The sequence below is a fragment of the Elephantulus edwardii genome, unplaced genomic scaffold (assembly GCF_000299155.1).
Source record: "Elephantulus edwardii isolate Elephantulus edwardi_28Jun2011 unplaced genomic scaffold, EleEdw1.0 scaffold00231, whole genome shotgun sequence".
Lineage (NCBI taxonomy): Eukaryota > Metazoa > Chordata > Mammalia > Macroscelidea > Macroscelididae > Elephantulus > Elephantulus edwardii.
Genome location: NW_006399981.1, coordinates 392,034 through 413,458, shown reverse-complemented (window position 1 = coordinate 413,458; position 21,425 = coordinate 392,034). Strand labels below are relative to the sequence as shown.

The 21,425-nt window shown below is 43.9% G+C and overlaps 1 protein-coding gene across 1 annotated transcript in view; it reads left to right on the top strand.

The window, feature by feature from the left end:
• PLXNC1 (plexin C1) overlaps positions 1-21,425 on the top strand; it is a 255,007-nt gene that overhangs the window by 167,883 nt on the left and 65,699 nt on the right. The window contains exons 17-22 of the mRNA XM_006898490.1: positions 1,113-1,214; positions 1,514-1,617; positions 6,631-6,669; positions 6,913-7,037; positions 8,968-9,166; positions 20,441-20,587. Of these exons, the coding sequence (XP_006898552.1) occupies positions 1,113-1,214; positions 1,514-1,617; positions 6,631-6,669; positions 6,913-7,037; positions 8,968-9,166; positions 20,441-20,587 (716 nt within the window). The remainder of the gene's footprint in view (positions 1-1,112; positions 1,215-1,513; positions 1,618-6,630; positions 6,670-6,912; positions 7,038-8,967; positions 9,167-20,440; positions 20,588-21,425) is intronic.

The following is a 21,425-nucleotide window of genomic DNA, read 5'->3' as shown; positions in this document are numbered from 1 at the left end:
CTGATGTCAGTCCTGTTCTACAACAGTGACACTATGCTGTATTTGTCCTTTTGTGACTGAGATATTTCACTCGGCCTAATCTGTTCACTATTATAATGAGATAGTCAGGCTTACAGGAGGCAGCCAAGGCACACAGATGTTAAGGAACTTACCCGAGGTCACAAAGCCAGTAAATGGCAGAGCAGAGGTTTGAACCTAAGCACCAAGCTCCTCTAGAGCACAGGTGAATGCAAAATGAAGTAGAGGATGAGACAGTATCCGGACATGGGGTTCTTTGTGGACCACTCATAATATTAATTTACCCCATTTATGCAAGGCTGGCTTGTATAACTAGCATTGAGTTTGTGATTTCATCCTGTATTTGGCACTCAACTTAATTTCTCCAAGGATGTTTAGATAGATTTAAAAAAGAAGAAGATTGGAACACTGTTAGTGGCCTGTGGCTGTAGAGAAGCTTGACTTGTTTCATTACTTTTCAGTCAGCTGGGATCTTTGGGTACAAGTGAAGGTTATTCAATTTAGTTTTCACTTTTAAGATAAGTGGAGGTTTTCTTCTGTTGCGTTTTACCATCTTCCTCTTTAGAGTGGCCTCTCACTGGGAATTTTTCTTTTTATAAAATTCTGCTCTAAAATGCTGTTTTCATCTGTGTGTGTGATTTTTTTTGCACTGTCATCCTCCGTTTTTTTCTTCATTGCTGTAGGAATGTAGACAGCACAATTGCTAGTTCAACATTTTTCACCTGTCCAGTTCAGCAAGATCAATTTCATCAGTCATGTTGTACAACCATCAGCAATGTCTTTTGCTAGATTTTCCACTCCCACAAGCAAAGACTCAGTGCTTCCTAAATAATAGCGAACCCTCTCCCCCTCCCACCCAGCGCCGACCTGTACCGGTTCTCATCTCAGTGCATTTACCTGATCTGTGTGCACTGCAGACTTATAAGCTCATACCATATTTGTCCTTTTGTGGTTGACTTATTTCACTCAGCGTAATGTTTTCAAGGTTCATTTCTTTTGAAAGGAGCCGTAGAGGTTGGTTTACTGTTTGGGCTTTCAATTCGGGTTTGGAAGTTAACATTTCAATCTGACTCGGGGGTCTTTTGTCTCCACAGCGGCCGTGGGGGTGACTAGGTACAAATCGAAGGAGCTGAGCCGCAAACAGAGCCAACAGCTGGAGCTTCTAGAGAGCGAGCTCCGGAAAGAGATCCGTGACGGTAGGCGCCCAAGTTTTATCTGTAGACAAACACATCTTTATAAATTTTTTTTTTTAACTTTTAAATGGAGATGGCCACAGTAATGAGAAAATGTTCCTGTAATAGGAAACAACTGAACAGCCGGGCCTGGGCCTGGCTTTGCGTTTTAGTTCAGCTCCTCTTTGCAGCCAACCAAGTAATTATCTATTGTTTCTTCTTTAATGAAAACCAAGGTCACACTCCATGTTAGACAAAACAGCAGAAGATCTTATCCATTGTTTGTTGAGTTAAAATACTGCTCTTGGGATTCTGTTCTGCAGGCTTTGCCGAGCTGCAGATGGATAAATTGGATGTGGTTGATAGTTTTGGAACTGTTCCCTTCCTTGACTACAAACATTTTGCGCTGAGAACGTTCTTCCCTGAGGTAAAAGAGCATTGATCATATTCCTAAGGTTGAGTCTTGAATAATAATGAAGGTGCTTGTTGCTTTTGTCAAAAACTGTGGTTGTGCTTCTGAGGCAGTTGTAGAGAATATGTCTGGGATAAAATAATGCTTGAGCAGAGTGGGCAGGGGAGTAATAATTAATTGCATTGATTAGAGTATAAAACAGTGATGGGTCACTGGCAATTACTCTTTGTCCAGTAACAAAAACCTGGGAGGGACGGAAGTTTAGAGCAATGGGTTTTGCTTAATTTTTTACTATCTGTTTAGAGCTGAATTTGTAGCTGGGAATCGAGTTAGTTTATTTAAAAATCAATATGTGGTGGGCTGGCCAATTTCTTGAATTTATCTGCATGACTTCCATTGCAGGTGCTAGATTATTCCCTATTACTTCTCAATTGGAAAGGAAAAGTACTAGCAGTTTAAAAGGAGGAAAGCAGATATGGCTAGCATTTGAGTTGGTAGGAGACATTAGTAGCCATGTAGAGTGCTTATGATTCTCTTCTGTTGTTACTCTGTAATTGGTCAGCTAGTATCGTTCTCATTCAGTTGAAATAATTGCATGAAATAATTGGTTAATTGGTTCTAGATCTCTGAGGAGTGTCTGCTCAACCCTTTCAGTTTTCAGTCTCACCTATGTTCTGTCACTTCCATTTTTCTCACTCACCCACTTCCGTCTTCACTTACTCTCCCAAGCCTTTGGCAAGGTGTGCTCACGCTCCACGCCATCACCTTCATGTCCCAATTCCCCAGTTCCACCACATTGCACTGTTTGTCCAGAACTAGTGACAAAAGAACGCCCAACCTCTGGAGCACATCAACACCCATTGTCATACTTAACCTCTGGACTTCTGAGCAAAGCCTCCGAAAACCCCAGGCCAGAGGAGGGCTTGTCTCACCTTATGAGATGCTGCACTGCTCCACTTGGCCAGAAGCCTAGAGTTCAGAAATCCAGACACGAGCAGTTACTAATTTCAAGCTTCTTAATAATTCTGCACATGGAAAGTGGAGATGCTGTGTCTGGAGGTTGGGTTACCTTCATAAACACTCACCGTAATTTTTTCCCCCTAAGCCTTAGTATTATAAATCTAGAAGTCTGTAAATAAAGACTTCAGCCTTTTGCACTTGTGATTTTTTTTAACTTGTCCTCTGACAGTACCAAGCACCAGGTTTACCATTTGCATCCTCATCCATTTCCATGGCAGAACACACCGCCTGGAGAAGGGGGTTGAGTTTCCTGAATCAGGATGACTGTGCAAAGGTTGCATCACGCGTCCTATTTCCCAGCTATCTGAGATCCCCATTAAGAATTTAATAGCAATAAAATAACAGAGATTTCTGCCATCAACGTGAGTACTATGTGGGCTTTTACAGTTAATGATTGCCCTTGAGTGCTGAATAGAGTAATCTCTGGCCTGAAAAAGAAATTTTCCTATCTTCTAAATTCAGTAATCAAGAGCAAGATGAAGTGATGAATGTAAAGGAACACCGTTGCAAGTTGAATGTTAAAAAAAAAAGTCACAAGAACAATGCTATATTATTTTTAGGAGAAAAGAGAGAGTTGCAAGAAGCCAAACTGATTTAACTCGGCGTTATGTATAATCTTGAAAGGCAGCTGGAAAAGGCATAAAACTTGAAGTCAGAAGGGATCGTTAAAGGAGAGGGCTCAGAAAAACAAGCATAATTTTGTCAGAACCCTATCAAGAAGTCTTCAGTCAAACCTGAATTTATGATTAAGAAAAGGGGTTCTGATGGCCTAGTGTTAAGAAGCTATGCTGCAATCCCCAGAGTTGTTACTGTTGTTCTTGTTGTTGTTATGTGCTGTTATGGTTGTTCTTGTTGTTATGTGCCTGCAATTCATAGCGACTCTATGCACGACTGCCCTAAACCCTGCTCAGTCCTGTGCGTATTGTTTCTGATACACCTTCCCCCACTGCCCCAGTCCCTGAATCAATCCATCTCATTGAGGGTCTTCCTCTCCAGTGCTGTCCCTCCAACCTCCCAAACATGACATCCCTCTCCAAGGACTGATCTCTCCTTGCAACATGTCCAAAATATGTCAGACAAAGCTTCAGAATCCTTGCTTACAAGGAGCAGCCTGGTTTCACCTTCTCCAGGATGAACTTGTTTTGTTCTCCTAGCAGTCCATGGTATATTCAGTACTCTTCTCCAATACCACAGCTCAAAGGCATCAATCTCCTTCTATCATTCCTAGTCATTGTCCAGTTCTCTGATGCATAGCAAGTGATTGCAAAGACTATGGCCTATATCCCCTAAGTATGTGCTTGAAATCCCCCAGCTGCTCCTCAGGAGAAGGATGGGCAGTCTGCTCCTGAGTAAATTACTGCCTCTGAAAACTTGCCGGAGGGTCAGCTATGGGTCATTTGTGACTCAACAGCACACAACAACAAGAAGAAAAAGTGGACATACTATATTATGGACAATACCGGTTGAATATTGTTTTAGCTGCAGATAAGTCCCTGTGTTAGTTAAGCTCTCTATTTCTTGTCCGTAGTCTCTCGGTGGTGCAGTTAATGAGCTTTGCTTGTCCCTGAAAGGTTGGAGGTTCATATCCACTCACAAGTACCTTGGAACAAAGGTCTACAGTCGACCTTTGGAAAGCCAGCCACTGAAAACTCTCAAGAACACAGTTCTACCCTGACACACCAGAGGTGCTTCAAGTAAGAATTGACTCCGTAGCAACCAGTTGTCCACTGACTGATTAGGAGCCCAATGCAAGAGGCCGGGAGGTCAGATAGTGGAGGCCAAACCTCAGTGATAACACTCAGATAGAGAAAGGCAAAACCAATGAAACTTACTAGTTCACAAAGGTCCCCTGATTTCTTGGCCTGTTGGATTTGGCTTTTAAAGCCATGCTTTTCATTATATTGACTTTTCTTTGCTCTGTTGAAGATAGTAGAGAAAAAAAATTGGGGTAAGCAGTGAATCCAATAGAAGAGTGAAATTTAAATTAAATCAGGGTAGTTTTCAGTATTTAAGGTCAACAATCAAAGCAAATTTAGGCCCAAATTTCTGCCTATTATTATGAGATTATAAGTAATCTCTCTGTTTGTGTCAAGAGATTAGAGATTGTTGTTGTTGTTGTTATGTGCTGTCGAGTCGCTTGTGACTCATAACAACCCTGTGTACAACAGCCCTAAACTGTGCTCTGTCCTGTGATAGTCGCACTGTCTCCAATACACCTATCCTGATTACCCCAGTCATTAAATCAATCCACCTCATAGAGGGTCTTCCCTCCTGCCCTGTCCCTCCACCCTACCAAGCATGATGTCCCTCTCCAAGGACCAATCCCTCCTTACAACATGTCCAAAGTATGTCAGACAAAGCCCCAGAATCCTTGCCTCCAAGGAGCAGCCCGGTTTAACCCTTTCCAGGATGAATCTGTTTGCAGCACCACAACTCAAAGGCACCGATTCTCCTTCTATCCTCCTAGTCACTGTCCAGCTCTCTGATGCATAACAAGTGATAGCAACGACCATGGCCTTTATCAGACACACCTTAGTCTCCAGAGAGACACCACTGTTCTTCAGTACTTTGGAGAGGTCCCTAACAGCAGACTTTCCCATCGCAATACGTCTTTTAATTTCCTGGCTACTGGTGAAGCTAAAATTATCCTCAGGAGAGACTAAGTCCAATAAAATATAAAAGTGGCTGAAAGTTTCCATTAAAAAAAACCCAACACCCTAATATTGTTAGAATGGGTTTGTAATTTTTGTTGTGGTGGTGGTGTGCAGTCAATACAGAACGGCCCATAGCCAACCCTCAAGCAGGTTTTCAGAGGCAGTAAATTGCTCAGGAGGACATTGCCCATCCTTCTCCCTCTTAGCTGTGGGCAGATTCCAAACTTTGGCCTTTTGGGATTGCAGTGCAGCTTCTTACCATTAGGCCACCAGAACTCCCTTCATACTTTTACTATTCATTTAAAGTAAGATTCAACACACTTTTTAAAGTTAATTCTCGTTAGGTTCATAATGTATTATTAAAAAGAGAACCCAACATTTGACGTTTACAATTGAGGCCTATGTAGCACAACATATAAAAACATTTTTAGAAACCAGTGGAACAATAGCATTGTTGTCTAGTTTTCTATACATTGGAGATAAAACCTGCAATCGCCAACAGGGAACACTTTGACTCTACTCATTTTACTTTCACACTGAGCCTATGAGGTGGGAGTCATAATTGAACCATTTTATAGATAAAGAAAATCAGAGATGGTAATTTGTTCAAAGTCATGTAACTATGATAGGACAAAGACTGGACACTAAGTAGTCTGGCCCCAGATTCTATGCTTTTAACTGTCCCATACTTACCCCTGTCTATAATGTCCATGTATGGAAACAGTGTATGCTACTAGGGAGCTTCAGCTGCCTGTTAGGTAAGGAGTTGCACCACCACTCAAAGGCAGGTGGTTAAAATCCACCAGCTACTTTGCAGGCGAAAGATGGGCAGTCTCCTCCCATGTTGTTTACAGCCTCTCAAAACCTGCTAGAGGTCAGCTATGAGTTGCTTCTAACCGAGGGCACAAAGAGAGAGCAGAGAGAGAGAAGGAACAAAGCTCATACTCGTGAAATTTTAGCAACCATAAATCAGTATTTATCTTGAAATAAGCAAATTACTTGAGGAATGGTCTAAATATTTGCATAATCTTCTTGGACAACCAACTCTTGAACGTTTGAATCAATTATTTGAGTTCCTTCGTTTAGAGTGTGTATTTCCTTCAGCCCCCTAAGAATGGAATGGATGCAGTGGTAATTATTCTTAGAGGCTTTCAGAACTCGTTGGTGTTTCTTGAGAGCTGAATAATTATTTATTATGTATTATAGGCTATGCAGCCAGCAAAAAACCCAGGGGCTCTTGAGATTAGCGAATAGTGTCTCCACTTTATTAAAACAGACTTGGGTATTATAACAAAAATACACTCTTCATTTCCTTTGGATGTTATGAATAATAAAAGTATCTCCTTCCTCTCAGTCAGGTGGCTTCACTCACATCTTCACTGAAGATATGCATGTAAGTCTCTAAGTTTTCATTTTTAGCCCAGTGACTGCCTGCCTTTCATAGTATCATCATCATCATCATCTCCATTATTATTATTACTTTGAGTTTTCCTGGTGCATTTTGTGGGGGAATCATGATTTCAATATTGAATAATTCATTGTCTTGGAAAACCCATTGTGGAGCTACTTTTTACTTTCAAGTTTTTCTCTGATTATATTATTGTCTTATTTTATATCATATACTTCTCCTTTCCAGAACAGAGACGCCAATGACAAGAATGAAAGTCTCACAGCTTTGGATGCCCTAATTTGTAATAAGAGTTTCCTTGTCACCGTCATTCATACCCTTGAAAAACAGAAAAACTTTTCCGTGAAGGACAGGTATGAGTAAATTTTTTTTTAAAGCCTGCAAGTAGAGAAAATATAAGCTGAGCCCCTTATTTTGTTTGAAACTATTAGCTTAGCTTTGTCTCCCGAGAATAGGTACCTATCCAGAGGCTTGTTGATGGGGAAGTTCTGTGACATTCTGAAATGTCATTTCAGTTTCAGATCACACCACCACAACACAAATTCTATTTTGATGACACATACAAGTACAGTTCCCCACTATGAAAAACCCCAAACTGAGGAAAAACCCCGTAAGTCTTTAATAAAAAATGCAGAAGGGTTATTTTCTGTTTTTACAAACACCCTTGAAATTAGGGGAAGGTATTAGCTTCTCGTTACTGTAATGGCTTATGGGTTGAACATGCACAAAAATGTCCTCCTGTTAGCGTTGCTGTGCAGTTTTTAAGCTTAAGGACAATAATGGCCATAACGTCTCTCGTCACTCACTCATTGCCATGAGTCAGAACCAACGCATAGCTGACCCTTCAGTGGATTTCTGAGGATGTAAGTCATATGAGAATAGATTTCCCATCTTTCTCCAGTGGACCTGCTGATGAATTTGAACCACAGGGGAGGCTTGCCTTTGGTTTTGTTATGTGAGTAGGCTTTAGCCATTAAGAAAAGGCAGTGTCTCGGTTGTATCATAATGATCTAATACAGCTGAAGCAGAGATACCACAGGTGAATGGCTTTAACAAACAGAAATTTATTTGCTTCGAGTTTGGGGGGCTGGAAATCCAAATTCAGACTATTCTCTCTAGTGATAAGCCCTCTTTGTCTGTGGTGGACAAAAGTTCTTGTTTCCCTCAGCATCTGTAGGTCTTGTGTTCTGGTTAGACCTCTGCATATACTGACCTTTCCTAGCGTTAAAAATCATCTTATTTTGCTGGCCTGGGTCCAAAAAAAGGTACACTTCACTCCTGAGGATTATTCCTTGGTGACACTGACATTGATTGTTCCTCCCACCCATCTCTCTTTTCTCCCCTTTTGCCTCTGATGAGAGAAAAAGCAAAATGTATTGTAGGTTACATTCTCGAGAAACTCCCTTCATATTTGATTAGGGCTGTGGTGAGATTAAGGATTGTTGCATTGCACCATAGTCCTACAATTCTGTGGTTTGTCAGATTATGCGGGGATCGTTACATAGCTTCCACAGTCTACCACTTTATCCGGGGCAATCCAGTCCAAAGGGAGCTGTGCTGTTAAGCCAGAGGCTGCCCCTCTCTGGGGATTTGAAGCCACCAGCAGCTCTGCCAGAGAAACACGCAATTGCCTCCTGTGGGATTTACAGTCTCAGAAGTCCAATGGAAAGTCAGCTATGAGCTGGTTCCTACTCAATGGCGTTGAGCTTTATTGTTTATTTTTCATTCACTCCAGGACACACAGCATGGAGGTGGGAGAAATGGACAGATGCAGTACGGGCCATGTTTAGAGTACAGGAGCTATGCTATCGAATATTATGATTGTGGGCACACAGCGTTGTGTGTCTGTCAAAACCATAGGGGTTGACTGATGCAAATGGTGAATTTGAGTTCATCATAATTTATCAAAATGAATTGTCAGTTGTAGCTATGTCAGAAGGTACCAATAGGAGAAATGATGCAGAGGGGAAGGGAGGATAGGAGAACTCTGTGTATCCTAAACAAAACACCAAAAACCTAAAATGCTATATAAATATCATCAAGTCTATTAGAAACAAAGAGATCTGGTGGCCTAGGCCATAGTCAGTTGCATGGGTAACCCAAAGACTGTATTCAGATGGTTCAAATCCTCCAATTGCTTCTCAGGAAGAAAATAGGCAGATTAAAAGCAGAATCACTCAACAGAACAGGCAGCCCTTCTGCCTGCAGAGTTCCATGTCAGCTATTATCAGCAACAATCCAGGCCTCCAGCCGAAGGTTGACAGAGACTCTCTTTTCCAATAGGTGTCTGTTTGCCTCCTTCTTGACCATCGCCCTGCAAACCAAGCTGGTCTATCTGACCAGCATCCTGGAGGTGCTCACCAGAGACCTGATGGAGCAGTCCAGTAACATGCAGCCCAAACTCATGCTAAGGCGCACGGAGTCTGTGGTCGAAAAACTCCTCACCAACTGGATGTCTGTTTGCCTTTCTGGTTTCCTTCGGGTGAGTGTTCCATCCCTCGGCAGTGTCGGAGGGAAGACAGTTGGGGCTTAAATTTAGCAGATGTTGTGTTGCTACCCCAGGATAAGTCCTGAGAAGACCACGGCACCTGCATTTAACCTCTCCTAGTTTCAGTACTAGTCTGAAGGGAGTCACGCTACTGATTCAAAGGCCACATCTCTCTTGTGGTTTGAGTCTGCCAGTGGCTGCAAAGGAGAAGGATGGGCAGTCACACCCCATGTGCTTTACAGCCTCGGAAAACCCACTGGAGGGTCAGCTTAGAGACAATTCTGACTCAACAGTAATGACTTTGCCTTTAGAGTCTTGACTTACAGGGAGCTGATAGAGGGAAACAGGAACATTCATTTCCCTGTAACTAGTGTGTTGTTGTTTCTCATGCATGTCAGAGTGACACTGCAACCCTGGCTGTTGTCAGTCCTGTGACCTGTTAGCAGGGATCACTAGGCCCCTCTTCCAAGGGGTAAGTCCTTGAAACTAGGGAAGGATACTAACTTCTTGTTAACTGTTCTAGTGTAAGTATGGAAAATGCACATAATGTCCTGAAGTGGACATTGGAATATGGTTTTTATGGCACAAGGATTATAGTAGCTTGAACTTAGATATTTTTTTTTATAAAAAAAAAAAAGTCAGCGCAGGATTGAGGGCAGAGAGGGAGGGGGAGAAGGGCAGGGAGTGGACAGCAAGCGTGAAGAGATGAAGCCATGTGTTCATAAAGATTTACAGCTTGGAGGCCCTAAGGGACAGGCATTATGCTGGAAAAATTGGAGGGTCAGAAAAAGAGAGGAAGGCCCTCAACTCTGTGGATTGACATGGTGACTAGCACTGTGAGCTTGAGTATGACGGAGATCATGTCGCTGGTAAAGGATAGGGCAGGGTCGCCATGAATTGTAGTTGCCTCAACAGTGGCTTTCTATGAGGCAGAGTTGGTTCAGTGACAGCCAGTATAAGTAATAAATAGTCCTAAAAAAGTCCAGCCTTCAGTATGGACTGAGGCTCAATATCAAGAAGACAAAGATTCTCACCACTGGACCAATTGGCAGCATCAGGATGGATGGTGAAGAGATTGAGATTGTTCACAGCTTTAGTTTGCTTGGCTCCATAGTCAACAGTCTTGGCACCAGCAGCCAGGAAATTAAAAGGCGCATTGCCATGAGAAAGTCTGCTTTTAGGGACCTCTCCAAAGTACTGAAGAGCAATGGTGTCTCTCTGGAGACTAAGGTGCGTCTGATACAGGCCATGATCTTTGCAATCTCTTGTTATGCATCAGAGAGTTGGACAATGACTTGGGAGGATAAAAAGAGAAGTGATGCCTTTAAGCTGTGGTGCTGGAGAAGAATATTGAGGGTAATATGGACTGCTAGAAAAACAAACAGATTCGTCCTAGAAAGGGTTAAACCGGGTGGCTCCTTGGAGGCAAAAATTCTGAGGCTTCGTCTGACATACTTTGGTCATGTTGTAAGGAGAGACTGGTCCTTGGAGAAGGACATCATTCTTGGTAGGGTGGAGGGCAGACACAGGAGTGGAAGGCCCTCTAGGAGAGGAGGTGGATTCATTCAGTGACTGGGGTAATCGGCATGGGTGTGCTGGTGACAGTGTGATTCGCACAGGACAGAGCAGAGTTTAGGGCAGAGTACATAGGGTTGCTATGAGTCTGAAGCGACTCGACGGCATATAACAACAACAACAACAAAAGTCCAAAGCATTGCTGTGGAATCAGAACAGACTCAGACTTGGTTCTCCTTTGTGATTCCAAAGCTATAAATTGCACAGGAACTGCTAGGCAGTTCGAACCATCAGTGAGATATGGCCTTCAGGCTAGCAGCACACCCTGTGGAGTAGAGCATTAGAGTTCCTTTGAAAAGTAGTCCAGCCACCCAGGGACTCTGGTAATTGACCCATGTACATGTAATTCACTTGGAATTCATCCAGGTAAGGCTTTTTCAAGGGACCCCTACCTCTCATCCTTAACACCCATAGCCTATTGGGCTCATTTCAGAAAATGTCCTGAGTAGAGGGAATATTTCAAACCCTGAAGAGAACAAACTCTTTCCAGGCCCTCGGAAGCATTTGAGGAAAGACTCATTTACCTGCCCATATGTTGTAAGCTAATTATAATCAATCCCAGTTCCCCATTGCACATTAAAGCTGGGCCCCAGAGGAATGGCCTGCCCCCTGAGTGCACTTTGTGGAAGTCACTCTTTGAACATGGTCATCATCTGGTTGAATCTTGAATTCTTCACAAGTGCAGATTTCCTTAGGATCCGTTGGTTAATAACAGTGTGGGGGCTGCAGCGTGCTGCCTGTTTGATGCTGCTGCTGCTGTTGTTGTTGCTGTGTACCAAGAAGCCAGGAACAGATTTCCTGACTTGTCTGAGTCTATAGCCTGTGGAATTAGAAGAAAAAATATAAGTAGGACTGTTTTGTACTGAAGAAAAGGACATGTATGCAGTTGCCTGGAACAAAGCAAGCACCCCATCATTGTTGGCCATTATTATTATAATAAAATATTAATATGAAAATAAGGGTAAATCCAATCTTCATTCAGCCCTCTGAGGCCCCAGATACAGAAGGTTCTTATCCTTCTTTAATTTTACCAGCAATCAAGATTCCCGGGGACCAGAATACTCTAATTGTGTATTTGTAGCTAGTTCTGAAATCTAATTAAACTTTGAATAAGATACACTGCTATGCTACAGGTTTTAACAGTGCTCCTTAAGTTCCGATCCAAAACCAGCATTTTAAATAGACTGTACTTAGTTTAATGGTTACTGCAATCTTACAAATAGATGCACAGCATTTTCTTTTTTTTTTTTAAACCAGCCCCTTCCTCTCCCAAGGCAATAGCCATTTATTATGATTAATGAAATCTGCCCTCTTTTCTGTTTACTTGGTATAAATCATTATATGCTTTAAAGAAGTGTTGAGTGGATATTTCTTGGTGCTGTATTTTTTTGCTTCCCACCAGCATGACAACTGCTTATACACGGACGTGGTGGTTGTGTCTATGGAGTGAGGACCGACTCATAGCTGCTGCTCTGGTGTGTTTTCAGAGATTTTCAGTCACATGGGAGGAGATTGTCCATCTTGTTTCTGTAGACGAGCTAGTGGATCCAAGCCACATGGCTCAGGGCTGGCAGTACAACTCCTTAGCTACTAGGCGACCAGACCCTCACCCACTTTCTTGGTCTTGGATGCCTCCTGCTCTGCCACGGTCCCACAGAGTCAGCATTTCTGCCAAATCATCCACATTTTTAACAAGTTCATCCAGGTGATCCGAAGGGGTCCTAGTCTGGGGAACTCTGGGGTTGTAAGGTGACCCCTGGACTAGGACTCTGGTGGAGAACTCACAGGTTGGAGCTCTGATTCATGGCTGACTGAGCTAGCTAAGGCAGCCCACGTCAGTCTCTGGGCTGGTGTGTTCCCTTTGAGCATCATTTTTTTTTATCTACTAAGTCACCAGTTTTAAATTTTCCTTGCTGACTCTTTCTACTTTGATCTTGTGGTTTTGAGTCTGAGTTCCCCAGGGCTGCACATCTCATTCCCCTTGCTGCTCTTAGACACTAAAAAGGTGGCGTGTTCTGTGCATTGGGGCTCCACGCCCAAACAGTCCTCCTGAGCACAGGATTCTGGGTCAAGCTTCAGCGGTGCTGATTTGTGATCTTGAGCACTTCAGGTGGTGAGGGGGCAGCGCCTCACTGCAGAGGTCTGGGGGAGGACACTTTCACTTTCAGTGGAATAACTCCCTCTGGTGAAGAGGACCTGGCTTCTATTGTCTAGGAGATCTCCAAAAGGGTGTGGGACTGTGACAGCAAGGTCCTCCTGCCCAACCCTAAAGATATTTAAATGGAGGCACTGGTTTTTGACCACCAGGCAACTTCCCCCTCTAAACCTCCAAGGCTTTGTGGTCAGATAACACCGAAAACCCACCAAAAACCAAACCAGTTGCTGTTGAGTCTATTTCTACCCTGATTCATAAAGGTTGAGTGTTGTTTTGTTTTGTTTTGTTTTTCTATGCAAGCATGGAAAGTGATTTATAGGGGGAAATGCTTTGCAAAGTAAAACTACTCTATGAAGAGAAAGGTGGCATCAGGTTGGGAGAAAGTCTCATCAACAACCTGCATTATGCACACGATACAACCTTACAGACACCAAGGAGGACCTGAAGTTTTTGCTGCAAAAGGTCAAGGACTGAAGCCTTCAATATAGACTGAAGCTCAACATCAAAAAAACAAAGATTTTCATCACTGGCCCAATTGGCAGCATCATGATAAATGAAGAGATTGAGATTGTTAATAGCTTTAGTTTTCTTGGCTCCACAATCAGCACTCTTGGTACCAGTAGCCAGGAAATTAAAAGACAAATTGCACTGGGAAAATCTGCTGTCAGGGACCTCTCCAGAATACTGAAGAGCAATGATGTCAGTCTGGAGACTAAGGTGCACCTGATCTAGGCCATAGTCTTTGCAATTATGTGCTATGCATCAGAAAGCTAGACAAAGACTAGGGATGAGTTGTAATGCTGGAGAAGAGTATTGAATATACCATGGACTGCTAGGAAAACAAAAATATTCATCCTGGAGAGGGTGAAATAAGGCTGCTCCTTGGAGGCAAGGATTCTGAAGCTCTGCCTGTCATATTTGGGCATGTTGCAAGGAGGGCCCAGTCTTTGGAGAAGAACATCATGATCATGCTTGGGAGGATAGAGGGACAGCACAGGAGAAGACCATGGATGTGATGGATTGACTGAGTGGCCAGTGTAATGGGGGTAGATATGTCAGAGACAATGAGGTTGGCTCAAGATAGAGCAAGATTCAGAGCTGTTGTACATAGGGTCGCACTGGGTGGCAAATGACTCGACAGCACATAACAACAATCACAAAGGGATACAGGGAGGGATGGAACAAGTCTTTGACCGATGTATAGAATTTTAATGGCTGTGTTCTTGTGGAAAGGTTTCTAGACAGCACAAAGGGTTTGTGCTCAATGGTTGATCTAGAAGTTGGTGATTTGCACTTACTCTATTGGTATTTAGGAAGTGGTATCAAATTGTGCTGCCAACCCAAAATCAGGCAGTTTGAATCCACTATCTGCTCCAACAGGAGAAAGGTACGCAGTCTCCTCCTGTGCAAGTCACTGCCTCTGAAAACCCACTAGAGGGTTAGCTATGAATCAGTTCTGACTTAATGGTACATAACAATAACAACATTCGAATCTAGGAAGAAAGGTCTGGCTATCTGCTTCCATTAAGATTAAACAAAACCAAAGCCACTGTCATTGAGTTGATTCTGCTTATCATGAACATACAGAGCTCTGGTAGCTTGCTATTGTTGCTGTGTGCCAGCGAGTCAGAATCGGCTCATAATTCCAGCAGGTTTTCAGAGGCAGTAAATTATATGGGAGGAGATTGCCCCTCCTTCTCTTGTAAAGCAGCTGGTGGATTTTGAGATTGTAGCAGAGTATCCTACCATTAGGTCACCGGAGCCCCCTTCTGGTAGCTTAGTGGTAAGGAATTAGTCTTCTAACCCAAAGGCAGGCAGTTCAAATCCACCAGTTGCTCTGAGGGAGAAAGACGAGCAGTCTCTTCCTGTACAATTTACTGCCTCTGAAAATCCTCTGGAGGGTCAGCTATGAGTCAATTGTAAGTCGATGGTATTTAACAACAACAATAGTGACCATATAAGGCAAGAGTAAAAACGCCCTGTAAGGTTTCAAAATCTATAGATCTTTATAGGAGCCAATTACTACATCTTTCTCCTGCAGAGGGGCTGCTGGGTATGGCACTACCACGCTTTTCTTCTGTGGCACCTCTGGATAAATTGAATCACCATGTGGCCTAATGGTAAGAAATTGCGGTGCAATCCCGAAGTCATGCAGTTTGAATCCACCAGCTTCTCTGCCGGAGAAGGATAGGCATTCTCCTCCCGTGCAAGTAATAACCTCTGAAAACTCTCTGGAGGGTCAGCTAGGGTCTGTTCTGACTCGATGGTACTCAAAAGCAACAGCCTTCTAGCTAGCACTTGAGCACAGGCATTTGTACCTTCCAGGGACAGCTAGTGCCCTTTGTTGAATGTGTCAGACATTACAATAAGAATTTGGCTTACCTGTTCTCATGCCAGTCTCTTAACTGCTCGATGGGGTAAGGACTTTATGACCATTTTGCCTGCATGGGGTTTGGGCACACAGAATAGAAGCTGACTTTGTCCTGATCCCACAGCTGGCATGCAACAGTGCCAGCAGACTCCATTGCTCAACTTAACCCCTCTGTCTACTGCTTCCCCAGCGAGGAGGCTCTGGGATGGACTGAAAGATGCCAGAGCATCCAGCTCAGCCAATGCCAGAGGTCTCTTGTCGGGAAGAAAGGCGGGGTGAAGGGCCACAGAGGCCTCCATCACAGTGTGGGAAGGATGAACCAGTAGAGTAAGGGAAGCTGCCAAGCTGAATCCTGGGAGCTGTGTGCTCAGAAGACGGTGTCTGCATTAGACCCAGATGATGACTAAAGGCAGCCCAGCAGATAGAGGTGTGGCGGAGGAAGACCTCCTGGCCTCCACAGGTGTGACAAAACTAGAAACTGTGTTCGGTGGTGACAGAGAAACTTCATGGCTCTGGGGACCCCTAGCCTAAGAACTTAATGAGTTTTACCTCATCTGATCTTGGAAGCTAAGGAAATATGAGCCTGGTTAGCTTTTGGGTGGGTGACTGCCTGAGAATACCGGCTGTGGTACGCCTTTAGGACCAATGGTGTAGTCCCTAGTCAGTTGTGTCACCAAGCCAAAGGCCATGCCAGCCACTCCGACGGGAAAGATGGGCAAGTGCCTCCCATGTGATTTACAGCCTCTGAAATGAATGGAGTCCATTCTGAGTTGACAGCAGTAAGTTTGAGTGGATCCCTAAGAATAGAAAAATTCCTTGAGAAGTTTTTAAAACTATAGATGCCCAAGCCTCATTTCCAGGAATCCTGGTTCTGTTGGTCAATAGGTCCCAAGTCCACTACCGTCCAATTGAGTCTCATTCACAGCCACCCCACAGGACAGAGTAGAACTGCCCCAGAGCCTCAAAGACTATCATTTTTATAGAAGTAGACTTCTATAACTTTGTCTCTTGGGGTAACTGATTGTTTTGAAACACCAACCACTAAGTGAGCAGGCACCAGGACTTAAAGTAGGGCCCATGTATCTGGAGATGATTAACCAGAGTTAATGTCTAACCAGGGATGTGGGCAGCAGTGTGAGAAGTTGTTCTCTTTGGGTCCCATTGAGAGTAGAATTGCTGCATATGGTTTTCTAGACTGTAATCTTTATGGGAGAAGATTGCTAGAGCGTTCTCTTGTCTGGTGGGCGGATTCAGACTGCCAATCTTTCCGTTAGCAGCTGGACAATTAACTGTGGTGCTGCAGGGCTCATTGGTGTGAGAAGAGATGTTATTAATTTCATTTTCACTCAGCTCTGGAGGATTCTTGACCATAATACCACTGAGTCCGTAACTACTGAGAAGAGCGAGCCATCTGGCCCCTATGCGTCAGTCTCTGGGGTACATCCAGCTGCTCAGGACAGTTCTCACCCCATCTCTGCTCTGAGTTAGAGGAGAAGGGGGAAGTAGGGGCTCTGAGTTTGTGGTTAGGGTTTCACCAAAAGGGCAAGGGGTGGGGGTAAAGAGAGGCGAGCAGTGAGGTTGTGAATTAATTAAATAAAGGAAATCTCTCATGAGAAATAAATGTCTTAGCCTAGTCCCAACTCTACTCCTTGGGAAATTTTTGAACATTCCACCTCCCTCCTATACTGAATAAGAGACTCAAGGATCTAGCAGCAGAGAAGAGAGAAGTATTAAAGGGAGCCCAGTGGACTTTGAAACGTGTGTAATGGGGGTTCGGGGAGTGTGGGAGAAGAGGAAGTCCTGGGTCTGGAGGAAGAGGGCAGAACTTGTAGAGTGTAATGGACGGAGGTGGGAGGTGGTGGTGGTGGTTGGGTGCCCTTGAGTTCACTACGGCTCATAATTATCCTGAGAGCAGCAGGTCCAAACCTTGCCCTATGCTGTGCCCTCCTCATCTCTGCTCCACTTGGCCCATTGTTGCCATCATTGCCAATCCATTGTCTTGAAGGGGGGAGGTGGGATGAGGGGGCTAAATGTCAATAGACTTAAGTGGGAGTCTGTTAGCTGTCCAAGGTAGTGCAAGTGAGAAATGGAGAGGAATCTACCTTTCAAAGTCAGAACTGTTGGTCAAAAAGCCCAACTTGGTAAACTAGTATTTCAAACCCTACGTGGCTTTGCAGAGGCTGTAAGGTAGCTTGACTCCCTGGAATGGGCCCGAGCTCGCCCTCTCCGATGGTGTATTCACCTTAATGTCCATTGATCATTATTATTAGTTGCTGATGGGTCGATTCTGACTTCTGGTTCATGTTGGCAGAGTAGACTTCTCCATGGGATTTTCCAGAAGCAGACCACCAGGCCATGTTGGCTCATACACCATTTGTTGTTGTTGTTGTTATGTGCCGTCGGGTTGCCTGCGACTCATAGCCACCCTATGTACAACAGCCCTAAACTCTGCTCTGTCCTGTGCCAATCGCACTGTCTCTGACACTCCCATCCCAATTATCCCAGTCACTGAATCAATCCACCTCATAGAGGGCCTTCCTCTCCTGCGCTGTCCCTCCACCCTCCAAGCATGATGTCTTTCTCCAAGGACCGGTCTCTCCTCACAACATGTCCAAAGTATGTTAGATGGAGCCTCAGAATCCTTGCCTCCAAGGAGCCACCTGGTTTAACCCTTTGCAGGACAAATCTGTTTGTTTTCCTAGCAGTCCATGTTATTCTCAATACTTTTCTCCAGCACCACAGCTCAAAGGCATCAATTCTCCTTCTATCCTCCTTGGTCATTGTCCAACTCTCTGATGCATAACAAGTGATTGCGAAGACCATGGCCTGTATCAGACGCACCTTAGTCTCCAGAGAGACACCATTGCTCTTCAGTACTTAGGAAAAAGAAATCAGTGGATCCAAACTCATAGAAACTCCTCAAAATTTATATCTTAGGCCGTAAATCTTGACAAAAGATTGGCTGTCTTTCTACCAAGAAGTGATTGGATTTGAACTTCCGACCTGTTAATTAGCTGCTTTATGCTAACAGTCAAGCGCAACCCATTTGCACAGCCCAAGAATTCTTCTATTGGTCGTTACAACGTTGATTGTTTAGCAAACACTATATCGTCCACCTAGGGCTACATGAACTCTGGTGGCCTAGTGTGTAAGGAGTTGCCAGCCTCAAGGCAAGCGGTTCTAATCCACCCGCTGTTCCATGGGAGAAGGATGGTCATTCTCCTCTCATGTGGTTTATAGTCTCTGAAATCCCACTGGAGGGTCAGCTATGAGTCAATTCCATCTCTATGGCAGTGAAAATAATAGAAGGTTACACGCTTAAGGGAGCTCGGGGGGCTTATGGGAAGAAGCTGCTCTGTAATCCCAAAGGCACATGATTCAACCCACCAGCTTCTCTGCAGGAGAAAGAAGGACAGTCTTCTGTGCAATTAACTGCCCCAGAAAACCCACTAGAAGGTCAGCTATGGGTCGGTTCTGACTCGAGGACACACAACAACACCACCACATGCCTGAGGGAGAGTGTGGAGTCCTCCCTTAGAGCTGCTCTGAGACATTTGAGCCCATTTTGGTGCTGGTGGTTGTTAATGGCTGTCGTGGAGTTGGCCCACACCCTGTGCTATTTCCATATTTGATGGCAGATTGGACCATTGTGGTCCACAGGATTTTCAGTGACTGATTTTCAGAAATAGATCGCCCATTTTAGCCTGGAATCTCTCCTGAAACCTGTTTAGCATCACAGGAGTGTACAAACCTTTACTGACAGGTACATGGTGGTTGTGCTTGCAGTGCATTGGCCAAGACTTGAACACCAGTTTTCTGCACAAAAGGGGAGAATTTGGCCATTGAATCAATGTTTAAGTTAGGTAATAATATTGAAGATAACCTCAGGTCCAGGGAAAAGTGTATGCGTGCAGCAGAAGTAGAGAAAGAAGCAATCAGAACAGACCTAGGTGTATTGAGAAAGTGCTAGAAGAAATGACTGGCTCAAGTCCAGGGAGAAGAGGTGCTGTGTGTTTGCGGCCAGGCACCAGCAGAGGTACAGAGGTGGAGCTGCAGATGTGTTTGGGAACTGCGAAGGGACAGGCCTGGCACATACCAAGGGGACAAGGCTGCACATTGCTTAATTAATGCATTAAAAGCTATGAACACCAAAAAAGCATCATCCTTAGCAAATATATACTCTTATGCTTGTTCTTCTTACCAAGGCTAATCATTGTACATTTCTGTAAATGCCAGTTATTTTCCATTTGCTTCTCAAAAAGGCGAATAAATAAGAATGTCACACAACAGCAGCTCATTGCTGTTGAATTAGAACTGACTCAAAGACGACCCTCCTGTGGGTTCTCAGAGGCTGTAAATCACACAGGAGAAAACTCTCCAGCTTTCTCCCACAGAGCAGCTGGGAGATTCAAACCACTTGCCTTTTGTTTAGCAGTGCAACTCCTTATCCACTCGGCCACCAGACCTCTGACTCTGTAACTGTAGGCATTACCCAGCTGACAAACCGTGTTAGTAGATATCTTAATAGTGCCTCATAGTGACCCTGAGAACAACAGATCTGAACCTTGCTCTGTCCTGCACCATCCTCCTGGCCTCTGGCCGTGCTCAAGTCCATGGTTACAGTCACTCTGCCAGTCTATCCCATTGCATCTCTTTCTCTCTTTCACTGACCATCTGCCTTTCTTAGCATTGTATCTTTTTCTCAAGACTAGCCCTTCCTGACATCACTGTTGTTATGTGCCATCAAGTCAGACTCATATCTGACGTAGGGTATTCAGAGGCTATAAATTGTGTGGGAGGAGATTGTCCATCTTTTTCCCCGGAGAGCACCTGGTGAATTCCAATTCTGTTAGTCTGCCATAGATAGGCTTAGCATAAAATAATTTTAGACTGCTGTATGTATTTCATGTTGCTATTGGCTGTAGTGAATATGTATCTGTGTGTGTGTATGTATGTGTGTGTGCTGGGGAGAAGAGACACTTGTGCACCCAGGTTTTGCTTCAGATCCCAAGTGGAGCAATATGTATTTTCTTGGGAGTTTCATATTGACTGTTAGAAAACACTGCCTCCTGTCTCCTGTCGTACTGCCATAAACAGAAACTTTAATTCATTGGAAAATGCAGCGAATTCAGCAGAAAGCTAACTGCCACTTGTGTATCTTTTCCAGGAAACTGTTGGAGAGCCATTCTATCTGCTGGTAACAACTTTGAACCAGAAAATCAACAAGGGTCCTGTCGACGTCATCACTTGCAAAGCCCTCTACACCCTTAACGAGGACTGGCTCCTGTGGCAGGTTCCGGAATTCAGCACTGTGGTGAGTTGGTGACAGAGCTTTCCATCTGGACTCAGAACTCTGGCTGGCTGGGAATTAGGGGGTAGAGGTAGGGAGGGGGGTCACTTAAATGAAATTATATCACTCCTCCTGCAGAAGGGTTCATACATTTAGTTAATTTAAAACAGTAGTTGATAAAATATTAACATATGTTCACATAATAGATTTTAATTACTGGGATTGGGAGGGAAAAGTATTGTAATGGTGCCTGGGGTACTCATCAATTTCCAAAGATTTTAATATCAGGATTGCTTATAGCTTTCAGCATCGTCAAAGGAAATGCAAAGTACTCCCCATTCAGCACTTATAATTGCAATCAGAATTTCTCAAATGGCTCTGCTCTGGAAGACAATGTGTGAAGATATATTTCAACCAAATTGAGGCCGTCTTATTTTAGAATGATAACACAAGACAGATTCAACCTCCTTCCCCATGCAGCATGACACCCTTACTTTATTTTCATGGATTGGTTACAAATGTTTGGTGTCGTGCACTTCATGTACTGTGGTCTCTTAGATATTTTTAGAGGAACATTGTAAATCACTACAGGGGCAGGACTGCCTGGCTGCTGGAGGGTTTCACCCATTCCAGAACCTCCTTTCAACCTGCTCACACCCTACCCGCCCCCCGTTTTTCCTAAAGCAAGGAAAACCAATTGGTGGTGCGTTCTGGGATTTGAGCAAGGGCTCACATATGAAACGTGTCTCCAAAATTGTAAAATAGTTTCCTATGCTTTTCTGTGAGCACAGACTTGGGGGTGAGATGGCTATGCTCTGCTTAAAAATGAACTGATCCTTCCAGCTCAACAACTTTTGCTCTC